Source organism: Periophthalmus magnuspinnatus, chromosome 3, assembly GCF_009829125.3.
Source record: "Periophthalmus magnuspinnatus isolate fPerMag1 chromosome 3, fPerMag1.2.pri, whole genome shotgun sequence".
NCBI lineage: Eukaryota > Metazoa > Chordata > Actinopteri > Gobiiformes > Gobiidae > Periophthalmus > Periophthalmus magnuspinnatus.
In genome coordinates this window covers 12867550-12880576 of record NC_047128.1, presented here as the reverse complement: position 1 = coordinate 12880576, position 13027 = coordinate 12867550, and the positions used below count along the sequence as shown (strand labels likewise).

General features: G+C 45.0%; 1 protein-coding gene across 1 annotated transcript in view; it reads right to left on the bottom strand.

Moving 5' to 3' along the window:
- LOC117393798 (serine/threonine-protein kinase BRSK2-like) overlaps positions 1–12380 on the bottom strand; it is a 68187-nt gene extending 55807 nt beyond the window's left edge. The window contains exon 1 of the mRNA XM_055232110.1: positions 12192–12380. Coding sequence (XP_055088085.1) covers positions 12192–12285 — 94 coding nt within the window. The 5' untranslated portion in view covers positions 12286–12380. The remainder of the gene's footprint in view (positions 1–12191) is intronic.
- Between the last annotated feature and the right edge of the window lie 647 nt (positions 12381–13027).

Here is a 13027-nt window from a genome sequence, read left to right as displayed (position 1 = left end):
TTGTTGTTATATCTGTGTAATCCCTCAGTGGTCCAGGTAGTTCCATAGTGGCCCATGGGTTTATACTAGTAGTTTATGTGGCCTACTTCTTCTGATACAGCTCAAGAAAGGTTCATTTCTGTCCTGTGAATGTGACTTTTTTAGTATCGATGCCTGCCAAATGAGTATCTGCTTTTAGTATCTGATTTCCCATACTTCTGACAACCCGACACTGCATAAAAACTACACTGAAACTGCTTTAATTGAAGAATTTTGCATCATTATCTTTGCTGTACTTCATCTTAAACTGGTTAAGTATATGCACAGATAAATATAAACATTGAATTTCAAAATGGACAAAATTTTAGGAGAAAAAAAACAAACAATATTTGGCACAGATCATAACTTACTTGGTGTCGGCCTGTAGTCGACTAAAAAGGGGGCGTGGCAACAGCTCTCAAAACTATTCTGTATCTCTGTGTATCTGACCCAGACTGCACTCACAAGGGACTACACCTGCAGGGGGAGTTCACGCAAAAACTACTATGTATGCAGAAAAAAGTAAAAAGTATTCATATAAAGACAGATTAAACTTGTGAATCATGAGTTTGATCTGACTTTTTACATCTAAATACCAGAAAATACAAAATCGTCAGCTCACTCACTTCTCCTTTCTCCTTTCTGTCCCAGATAAATCTCAAACAGTTACTCTTTTGTTTGGGACCAGAGCCAGAAGATGGAATCCGGTGTGCTGACATCATCTCCACCATTTACCACTATCTACCTCTCCTCTCTCATCACCTCATCTCTCTCTCTCACCTTCTTTCTTTCCTCCTTCTCCTCCTCTCTCTTCTCAATCTTTTTCTTTCTCTTATCTTTCTCCTCACCTCCTCTCTCTCCTCATTCACCCTCTCTGCCCCCCTTCTCTTCCCTCTTTCTTTCTTTCTTTCTTCTCCCCCTCTCTCTCACTCTCCTTTCTCTCCACCTCCACCTCTACTCTCATCACTTCACCTCTCTCTATTGCCCTCTGTCTCACATCCTCTCTCTCCTCTTCTCTGTCTCTCTCTCTCCCTCCTCTCACTCTTTCTCACTTCCTCTCTCTCCTCTCCTCTTTCATCCTCAGACTCTCTCTACCCCCTTCCTTTCTTTCCTGTCTTCTCCCTCCCTCTCTTTCATCCTCTTTGCGAACTCTCTTGTCTTTTTTCTCCCCTCCGTCTTCTTTCTCACACTCTCGCTCCCCTCCTCTCTCCTACCTCTATCCTCCCCCTTTCATCCTCTGTGCCGCCCTCTCCCTTCTCTCCTCTCTCCTCTCTCATTGTCTCTCATCTCTTCTCTGTCTTCTCCCCACTTTCATCCTCTCTGCCCCCTCTCTCCTCTTCCAGGTCTCCTACCCTCCTTTGCCTTCTCTGCCTGCTCTTCTCTTCCCCCTGTTGTCTTCCCCTTCTCCTCCTTCCCCTCTCCTCTTCCCCCTCTTTCCTCTTCCCCCTCTCCTCTTCCCTCTCTCCTCTTCCCCGTCTCCTCCCTTCCTTTGCCTTCTCTGCCCACTCTTCTCTTTCCCCGTTGTCTTCCCCCTCTCCTCTCCCCTCTCTCCTCTCCCCTCTCTCCTCCTTCCCCTCTCTCCTCTCCCCTCTCTCCTCCTTCCCCTCTCCTCTCCCCTCTCTCCTCCTTCCCCTCTCCTCTTCCCCCTCTCTCCTCCTTCCCCTCTCCTCTTCCCCCTCTCTCCTCCTTCCCCTCTCCTCTTCCCCCTCTTTCCTCCTTCCCCTCTCCTCTTCCCCCTCTCTCCTCCTTCCCCTCTCCTCTTCCCCCTCTTTCCTCCCTTTCTCCTCTTCCACCTCTCCTCTTCCCCCTCTTTCCTTTTCACTCTCTCCTCCTCCCCTCTCCTCTCCCCTCTTCCCTCTCTCCTCTTCCCTTTCTCCTCTCCTCCCCCACTACTCTTCCCTCTCTCCTCTTCCCTTTCTCCTCATCCCCTCTCCTCTTAACCCTCTCTCCTTTTCCTTCTCTCCTCTTCCCTCTCTCCTCCCCTCCATCCTCTCTCCTCTTCCCCCTCTCCTCTTCCCCCTCTCCTCCTCTCTTCTTCCCTCTCCTCTTCCCCCTCTCCTCCTCTCTTCTTCCCTCTCCTCTTCCCCCTCTCCTCCTCTCTTCTTCCCTCTGCTCTTCCCCCTCTCCTCCTCTCTTCTTCCCTCTCCTCTTCCCCCTCTCCTCCTCTCTTCTTCCCTCTCCTCTTCCCCCTCTCCTCCTCTCTTCTTCCCTCTCCTCTTCCCCCTCTCCTCCTCTCTTCTTCCCTCTCCTCTTCCCCCTCTCCTCCTCTCCTCTCTTGTCTGTCTGATACGTGTTGTGAGTGAGCGTCTCATTATTGATCTGGGCTCCAGTGAAACCTGAGCTGTGGTAGTAGAGTTCATTCAGACACAGCCCCAGAGAAAACAGGACCAGCATCTGCCTCACCATTCACAAATATTCAACTCTACTACAACTCTGCTCTGTTTCACCTTATGATGTCATCAAGTGGTAGTTTTTCAAGTTAACCGCTACCTTTTAACTTTACTTCAGCAGAGATTGGCAAATCCAGGGCTGAAATGATCCAAATGATTCTAGTGAAGGTGTATGGAGTTTAAAAACACAATGGAGCACTTCCTGTATTACCACATGACATCATAAGGTGTCTTCAGTACAGTAAAACTCTCTCTGATTTGCCGAGAACAGAGCCAGTCACAACTACGCATGCAGCAGGGTCTGGAGAGAATGTGAAAGAACATTTTAATGCTAATAAATAAATAATTTTTTTAAACTTTTAACACATTTGATTAACAACTTTTATGCTGTATTTGCCAGATTTTCACGATCAAATTAATAAATATAATAGTTATTGTAATTGTTGTGGTCCTGCTGGTGTGAAAGGGTCTGGAAGAAGGTAAACACATTGCATTTGTGAACATGTCAGTGATTTTCTCTCAACTGGATGTACCAATTTTTTTTTTTTTTTTGGCTTGTTCTGCTGTTCCGCTCAGATTCAAATAAACGTCATGATGTTCAGTTCAGAGTGACATACAAAGTGATCTGTGCAAGCCAGGTTACACTGAATCCTTTTCCCACTTAAGCAGCCATATTTGTTTTGATACAGACAGACCACGCATGTCCCTGATTGGCTAATCCACCTGTCAATCACATCCTTCTGAACTTGGGGCGATTCACCGGTCACCAGACTCACATCTTCACAAAGTATTGAAGGAGTGTGTATTGTATATGAGGCAGACTAGTAGTACGATGAGAAGCCAAAACTAATAATCTCACTTCAAAACAAGTAAAAGTTTGATGAGATTAAAGTGTCTAAAGCCAGAGTCACTGGTGAAATGTCGAGTTCATCTGGTTCATTTGGCTCCAGAGACTGAAACGATTCACCCACATGAGTCACAAGAGATTCCAGTACAGAGAAGAGGATGAGAGGGAGAGACAGAGAGAGGGAACGGAGGGAGAGAGGAGAGACGAGGGGGAGGGGGAGGAGAGGGAAGAAAGGGGAAAGAATGGAGAGAGGAGAGATAAGGGAGAGCGGCAGGAGAGGGAAGGAAGGGGGAAAGAAGGGAGAGAGGAGAGGGAGAGACAAGGGGGTGCGGGAGGAGAGGGAAGGAAGGGGGAAAGAAGGGAGAGAGGAGAGATGAGGGAGAGCGGGTGGAGACGGAAGAAGAGGGAAGGAAGGTAGAGAGGAGAGAGGAGAGGGAGTAGGAGGGGAGGGAAGAAAGGGGGAAGGAAGGTAGAGAGGAGAGGGAGAGAGGAGAGGGAGTGGGAGGAGAGGGAAGAAAGGGGGAAGGAAGGGAGAGAGGAGAGGGAGAGACAAGGGGGAGATCGGGAGGAGAGGGAAGAAGGGGGAAGGAAGGTAGAGAGGAGAGGGAGAGAGGAGAGGGAGTAGGAGGAGAGGGAAGAAAGGGGGAAGGAAGGGAGAGAGGAGGGGGAGAGACAAGGGGGAGCGGGAGGAGAGGGAAGGAAGGGGGAAAAAGGGAGAGAGAGGGAAAGAGGAGAGGGAGAGACGAGGGGCAGACAGAGGAGAGGGAGGAAAGGGGGAAAGAATGGAGAGAGGGGAGGCAGACCAGGGAAGGGGGGGTGAAAGAGACAACAGGTGAGATAGAAAGGTAAGAGAGGAGGATGAGAGTGGGATGGGGGTTGAGAGAGTCAGGATGACAGAGAGTGAAAGCGAGAGGGAAGAGATAGAGAACAAAAAACTAGAGAGGATAATGAGAGCATGAGAGAGAACGAGAGACGAGATGAATTTGAGAGTAAGAGAAGAGGGCAGAAGAGAGTGATGGGAGGGGAGAGGGAGAGCGCGGGAAGAGAAAGAGACAGGCATGGGGAGGAAGGAGATAAAGAAAAAGCAGAGAAAGCAGATGAGGCAGAAGAAGAGGCAGCAAAAGAGAAGAGAGAGCAAGAGACTGAGGAAGTGATAGAGGGAGGAGAGAACTAGGGGAGGGAGAGAAAGCAGACAAGACAGAACAGTGAGAAAAAAGAGGAGAAAGAGAGATACAGAGAAGGGGAGATGGGGGAGAAAGAGAGGAGAGAGAGCTGCAGTGGTGCACTCAGTGTGATTAGAGATATTGGCAGACACATTATTAAAGTGCTCTTATGGAGCGGGGACAGGAAGTGCAGTTTGGGCCAAATAGAAAAGTTCAAAGCAGACTTAATGCTTCTGTCTAATGTTGCTCTGATACCTTTTTATCCGATACTGATACTTGGCCTTATTGTACACGCCGATACCGATAGTTACAGTACAAGAGCAAAAACTAACTCCAGTAAAAGCTACAGAAACAGCAAGACCTCAGAGCACATGGATCATTCTGCAGAGTAAACAAAGTCTGTGTTAGCTGTTGTGGTGTTAGCGCTGTAGCCGTGTTAGCGCTGTAGTCGTGTTAGCATTGTCGTCGTGTTAGCACTTTTGTCATGTTGGTCATGTGAATGGTGTTATGGTGTTAGGGCTGTTGTGATGTTAGCGATGTTGTGGTGTTAGCGCTGTCGTCGCGTTAGCACTGTCGTTTCGTTAGTGGTGTGAGAACTGTTATGGTGTAAGCTCTGTGATCGTGTTATTGCTGTTGTGGTGTTAGCTCTGTCGTCAAAATACAGAGTGGTATCGGATCGGTGATTTGGTTTGCGTGCTCGCTGATACCGATACCTGAAAAATGTACAGTATCTGAGTTTTTGAACAACCCTATTGTCAACGGAAAGCTTTTGTCACTTAATTTTTGACTTGCGCACAGTGGGAGAGTAAGACAGTCAAAAGTATTACTAAAGTGAGATAAAAATAAAAAAAATAGAGTCTGAAAACTACTCTGAGAAGTAAAAGTTAGTCAAGTAAATACCCGTACAAATAAAAAAAAAAAAAACTCTATTATTATATTAATCCAGACCCATGATCTTGCCCATACTGTGAGAACAGGGAGTGCACCAGTCTGCAGACATATGAAACCACACACAGCTAAAAACATAAATATACAAATGATAATAATACAAGTATCTGGACAGCATATAAAAAGAACCTAATACTACACTGGTCTGTCGTAAAAAAAATTAAAATAAAAATGTAGGATCCTGATTTGAAAAGCGTGTAGAATTTTACGATTGAGCTGAACTCTATATTTTCTCTGCTGCTTTTGTGGTGTTTACTCACAACAGACAAAAGGGAGGTCTGACTTGATCCTTCTATATGTAAATGTGTAGAATATTTTTACATTAAATACGATCACTTGTAAAAGTTGGCAGCAGTAAACCACATTTACACTGGTAAGAAATACTTGTAGAGAGATTGGAAAAGTCGCTCATAATTAAAAGCGCGGACACAGGGAGGTATAGAGGGGGAATGGAGGTACATTTAAACAAAAAAAAAAACAACAACTCAGTATTATAATGGTTTGAATTTAGAATATTTGAGTAGTTTTGAATCAGTATTTTCATTAAAAACCTAAGTTCAGACTGGTTTCTACATAGTTAAACGTGTACTATGTAACCCTGCATGTCTCTATGAAGATGTTATTGCTTTGTCAGGAATGTTCCACAGCATGGCATTAAACTTATGGAAGTGGTTTACTATAACCTAGCACAAATATATTTCCTCTTTGTGTAGGTCATTTTTTTATGTGCATTGTCACTAATAAGCCAACCGTTAAACTAAACCAAGCTTGATATTAGAAATAATTATTTGAAATGAGTCCGAAATGTCCCTTAAAGACCAAGCCAATGGGACCTATTGAATCTTGCACTGTTCAAAACAAGATAATTGCTTTGGATTTTATTATTTTTGCACATATATATATTTTTGGTTTATAGATTTGTAATTTGAAACCACACGGAGGAGAGAGAAGAAGAGGGTGGTGGTCCTTAGATAATGAACCAGTATTTCAGCTTCAGTAAAACATCTGCTATACCTGCCCTCCTGCCCCCTCAATCTTCTCCTCCGTCTCCTCCTCCTCCTCCCCCTTCCCTCTCCTGTATATTTACTCCAGGTATATCCTTAAACACATGAGGGTGACCTGTCAATCAATACATATTTTTGTTGCTGTAGTAACATGTAGTGTACAATGTTCTTTTAATAGTACAGTCTGTGTATGGGCTATAATTCATTCCGTTTGTAATTAGGTAATGGTAAAACAGAAAGAAGAATTGAAATCAAGTAGTTCTGTTTTTCACGTTTTTAAGACAATAAAGGTTTGGCCAGTGTTTTTTACTATTGTTCAGTTTAAAGTCACCACAGCTGAAGGAGGTCAGCCATAAACAATAAAACACATGCAATAAACAATCACTTTAACGGCCTCAGACAGTTTGTCAGTTCAGATTTCAGTCTTTTTGTCAATGCTTCTGGATGTGTTTAAAATGTGAAATTTGAGCATAAATCACAATCAGAAAAATCACAATTTGATATTCTTTCCAAATTGTTCAGCCATAATTCAAATTTTGCTTAAAATTCATGTAACTTCAGTATTTCTCAGTTCTGTCGTTCACATGGGACACACAGGGTGAGCGTGTACACTGGGGTAGGGGCAAACTGTTAGCTGTTAGCTGTTAGCATAGCCTCTGATGACAGCCTTTCATTAAAGACACTCTGCTCCACTGTAATTATGGGTTTATCACTAATACAGAACTCCCATCAGTACTGAGAGAGGAGGGCTGTGGCAGAGTGGCTATCCTGCCTCCTCCTCTCAGTGAGGAACTCACATGTCTAAATAAAGTTGCAGCAACACGCTCAAAGCTGAAGAAACTATAATCTAAAGTTTAAAGTGTAGGTGTGGACGATATGCAAAAAAATGTATAGCACAATTTTCTTAGAGCCAGATCACCATTTTGATTTGTCTTTTCTTAGTATCTTTAATACAGCCTTTGAGAGGTAACTGAAGCAGTCTGCTGCCTGATTCATCCAGGAGTGATTCAATGTAGAGACGGTGGTCGCCTGTTTTTGCAATCAAGACATTTCAGCTCCATCCAGAAGTCATTTTACATTTGATGAACCTGGCTTGAGACACTAGGATTTATACTACGAGTTTACTAAGTTCAGCCCATGGACTGTATAAAAAAGTGGACTAAGTTGCCAATCAAACCTCTTGTTAAAGCCAGCGGGAAAAAAGGCAACTGATTTGTCTGTTATTAATGTTCATATCTTGATTTGCTGACACAATAGTGAAATGATCGCTAGGATAATGTAGAGCAGCTTAATACGAACATTTGAAGACCAAAATGACGAACCTGAGCCGATGAGTCGATGGAGCCAGAAGTGCACCCATGATCACTTCCTATTTGGAACGTGGCTGCTAACAGGTTAGCTATGTCCATTTATGTATACAGTCTATGGTCCAGCCCCAAAGGGAGGAGTTTTAGAGTGAAACTGCCCTGCTCTTGTTTACTAGCTAACATCATTATGGATTTCTATGCCCCTACTGTATATTGGCTGTCTCACCTTCAGCATAGTTAAATACCTGATAAGCAATCAAATGCTAATACTAGTGTTTCAAGCCAGTTCCCTCAAATGTAAAATGGCTTCTGGATGGAGCTGAAATGTCTTGATCTCAAAAGGTGTGGTCAGATGACAACCACTGAAACCTTCTCTACACTCACTGTGATTGGTTATATCCACCTGTCACTCACCCAGAGCATGGTAGAGGTTGACCAGCAGAAGGCGTGGATGTGGAAAATGCCTGTTTTTGAGCAACATTAAACAGAAAAGTAGGGAATCTCGATATGAAAACACTTCCAAGTACCACCAGATATAAACCAGACTATACCAGGACATAGAGCTAAACCAGGTCTGAAATATGTCTACGCCAGTAATGACTTACTCTGAATTAAGTTAACAGAACTGCAGAGGAGTCAACATACTTGATTAATTGTACAGCCCTAACCAGGCAAATGGATAAAAAAATCATTTGAGCTGGTATCAATACTAAAAAAGACATTCACAGGACAAAATTGAACCTTTCCTGAATAATTTTAGAATGTATAAGACCACATAGACTAGTATACGCCCATGGAAAGTACATTGCTTTTTCATTATCATTGGGGTATCGGTATCAAGTCCACTCCTTGGTATCGAAATCGCTACACCAGCCTGCATCTAATTTATTATGACGTTTCCCAGACAGACAGAGACAGAGAGAGGCCCAAACTGCAGACTCAGCTTCATTCATAAAACAGGCCATAGCTCTAGTCTCCTCACTACAACCACCAGCACTACTACTAACAGTTTACAGTAACACCACCATCACAAACAAGATGCTAACTCAGAGCTGCTCACTACGGCTTACACGGATTTCACTCTGCAAAGATGTGTAATGGAAGTTTGTTTGGGAAAAAATGAAGATAGGGTTTTTTGTGAATAATATAGAGACTGGTTTAAAGGTTATACAAAATGATGAACTCATAAAACAAATCATTAGTCGTAGTCGGTAGTGTTGTCATGATACTAACATTTCAAACTCGATACTAAGGAATAGACTCAATACAGATATAATAAAAAACACTTTTCAAAATTAAATGGTAGTTCTTTCTTTTATATTCCCATGTGGCCTTATATCTGTGTAATCTCTCAGTGGTCTGGGTAGATTCCATAGTGGCGTATATTCTGATATAGCTCAAGATTATTCTAAAACTATTCAGGAAAGTTTAATTCCTGTTCTGTGAATGTGACTTTTTTAGTATCAATACCTGCTCAAATGAGTATTTAGTTTCAATATTAGCTTTAGTACTTAAAAGTATTAGATTTTCGATACATTTGACTACCCTCGGTCAAACAAATAACTTTTTTCCCACACAATTTTCTCCCACATAATATTGATAAGCTATTTCCTTTGAATAGTTAAACCAAACTGAAGCTGGTGCACTGTGACTCAGTGAATAGAGTTTGTCTGCACCAACCCAGCCCCCAGCTCGTGTCCTTGGGCAAGACACGTCACCCACCTGATGTATTATATTGCAGTATTACAGTGTGTGAGTGATTGGTAGCGGTTACAGGAAGTGGCCTCACCTATGTCTGTCCGTCCAGGGCAGATCTGACTACAGAAGTAACTACGGTAAGCACTGCTCCACTAAGACAGTAACACCAGTAAGAACATTTTTAGTAAAGTAAAAGTAGGTATTATTACAGTTGTCGACAAGTGAGCAGTTATTGTTTTGATTAATTGGTGAGTTAAGGGATTATTTCTATTGTACATTTATTTTTAAACACATTTAACAAAATAAAAGTTGAAATAGGGCAGCAGTAGTTCAGTTGGTAGAGTGTTTGTCCACTGATCTGAAGGTTGGCAGTTCGAATCCCGCTCTCGACAGAAACAGTTGAGCGGTCAGATCCACTGACCCACAGGTGTGGTGTGATTCCAGCTCCCACAGAGATTAAGTGTCCTTGGGCAAGACACTTAACCCACCTCGCCCCCAGTGTCTGCGTACACTGGTGTATGAATGTGAATAGGTGAGTGGTTCCTTGATGTATGAAGTGTGTTGAGTGTCTTGAAGTTGGACAAGTGCAATATTATAATGTGACCTTTTACCAAATAAGGTGTATTATTGATTAAAAAATATATAAAAAATATAATTGATTTTTGATTTTTTGATTTAATAATGAAGCATCTTTGTAATGAAAGGTCTTTTGGCACGAGTCTGTAGTCCAAATAATGGCATCTGTAGTCCAAATAATGCCATTATGATGATTAAATTAGCACAATTACTCACATTAATCACAATAGCCCTAAGGCTTTTTTCTTTCTTTGTTTTCTGCATCGTTTTTAGGTAGCTAGTTAACTAGTTCTCTATTATCGCTCTATGAACTTCAAACTCACGGTATTTGTTCAACATACAAATACATTGAAATGAACCAGATGAGTCTCAATCTAAACTCAAAGACATTCAGAATTTAAGTCCATCTGGCTTAACGTTTAAGATTTTAAAGCACAAAGCTCTAGTGTTTCTTCTACTGAGAGCGCTGACAATAAACTCACAGCACAAACTCAGCATACATGTTATACATTTTTGCAATGTTGCATTGCAGAGATGCAGTAACAATACCAGAGCCCTGTGCCAAATGTACTGCTGACACACACAGTCCTGTAGACCACAGACCTGAGACCACAGACCTGAGACTAGACCTGAGACCAGACCAGAGACCAGAGACCAAAGACCTGAGACCAGACCTGAGACCAGACCAGAGACCTGAGACCAGACCTGAGACCAGAGACATGAGACCAAAGACCTGAGACCAAAGACCTGAGAGCAGATCTGAGACCAGACCAGAGAACTGAGACCAGAGACCTGAGACCAGAGGCCAGAGACCAGAGCAGAGACCAGAGCAGAGACCTGAAACCAAAGACCTGAGACCAAAGACCTGAGACCAAAAACCTGAGACCACACCAGAGACCACACCAGAGACCTGAGACGTGAGACCAGACCAGAGACCAGACCAGAGACCTGAGACCAAAGACCTGAGACCAAAGACCTGAGACCAAAAACCTGAGACCACACCAGAGACCACACCAGAGACCTGAGACGTGAGACCAGAGACCTGAGAACAGACCTGAGACCAGAGACCTGAGACCAGACCAGAGACCAGACCTGAGTCCAGACCTGAGACCAGAGGCCAGACCAGGACCGAGGATTTAGGGAGAGCAGATTTATCATCTATAAATCCAGGACTCCATTGAGAACCAGCGAGCTGCAGAGGTGCACTGTCAGCCAAACCAGGGCTCTCGGGTCCAGGGCTGAACCAGGACTACACCAGGGCTAAACCCGGGGAAAACCAGGGCTGAACCAGGACTGAACCAGGGCTAAACCAGGACTGAACCAGGGCTGAACCAGGACTGAACCAGGGCTGAACCAGGGCTAAAAGAGGACAGACTAAAAGGGGATTGAACCAGGACTGAACCTGAACCAGGACTGAACTAAGACTAAATCAGGAGTGAGTCAGGGCTAAAGTAGGACTAAACCAGGACTAAACCAGGACTGAGCCAGGTCGGAATCAGAACTGAACCAGGACAATAAGCAGGGTTGAGACAGTACATAAAAATCAGGACTAAATCAAAACCGAACTAGGGCTAAGTCAAGTGCCAATACAGGAGTGATCGAAACCAACGCTAAACCAGAACCAACCCATGAAACAGGACTAACCCAGCTGTGCACAGCTCTGGGCACATAACCAGGAGAAATAAATAACTAGCGATAAACCGGGGCTGAATAACAGCTAAACTCTATCGAACCACTCAGGTCTAAAACAGGAGCGAGCTCTGTGTTTCAGCCGGGACAGCTCCTCCGTGAGCCCAGAGAGAGTGCTCCCCCACGGTCCCGCTCTGTCCTGGGACCTCTCCCGCGCCTCTCCTCCCGCACGGTCCAACCTGAGGCACGTTTGGACCTGCACGAGCCCTGCACCTGCACGAGCACTGCACCAGCCGTACCACCGCTGCAGTGCGTGTGTACGTGCGTGCTTGCGTGTGCGTGACAGATGGACCGAGCATCAGCACCGCGCGCTCTGCCTGACAACAGCGTAAAAGGCGCACGGATCCACGAGCGGAATCATGGTTCACATCGATGACGAGGCGAGAGCGATGATGCAATCGTGTCCGAGCCGCGTCAGCCGAGCGCCGCAGTTCTCCCATTTTCCCGCAGTCAGAGGAGCACCGGTGATGTCAGAGCAGCGGCCCCCTCCTCCTCCTCCTCTCCCCCGTCACCCCTGCACCTCTCCCGGCCGCACTCTCCACGGTACTAACCTGTCTGTCCCTTGCCCAGGGTTTTCTCCAGGCGGTACGGGCCCACGTAGTTGGTGTAGTGGCCGCTGTTGGCCTCCTTCCCCGCGGATGTCATGTTCCGTTACGGCCGGGGGATGCTGCCTCCTGCTCCGGGCTTCAGGGTGAGGGCCCCGTGGCGGTAAATCCCAGTGCGCGCGGCGGAAAGCTCACGGTGCACGTGCATGTAGTGGTGCGGAGGGGTCTCGCTCAGGAGGCGGACGGGACCCCGGGGATCATGGCGCTGTGGCCCCGCTGGGTGTGATCTGAGGACGGGACAGTACGGAGTGATGCTGCCGCTGCTGCCGCTCCACTGGCTGCGTCAGCGCGCGCAGACACACACCCACGCTTCCGGTTTGTGCCTAAAAATAAAAGTGCCTTCACAAGAGTTGGCCTGTATCCACTGTGTTTACGCTGACATATCTTGTTTCTGTGTAAACTCTGCACACTTGACTGGGCGACAGGTGCGTAGGAGGTGGAGCACTTATCTGAAGAATAAGAAGGTCAGAGCGACCGAAACGTTGTATGGAATAAATTGCATTAAGAGTGAGACAGTGTGCCGGAGTTTCCTTTATTCGCTGACATACTCTTCTCATAGCCTTTTAGCTCTGAACAAGCATAGAAATACATGCGCCCCCACTATCTCCACAGACCTGACTCCTGGAGGAGGGCCTGCTTCGTCTCCATGGTATTATTGTCCCTTTGACTATAATCCTCAGTATGGTATGGATCTATCTCCATGGAGAATAATCAGTAGTATGGTTTTAATCTTATATTTCTATGGAAACATGCAGATTACGTAGTTCCTCAGTTACATAGTG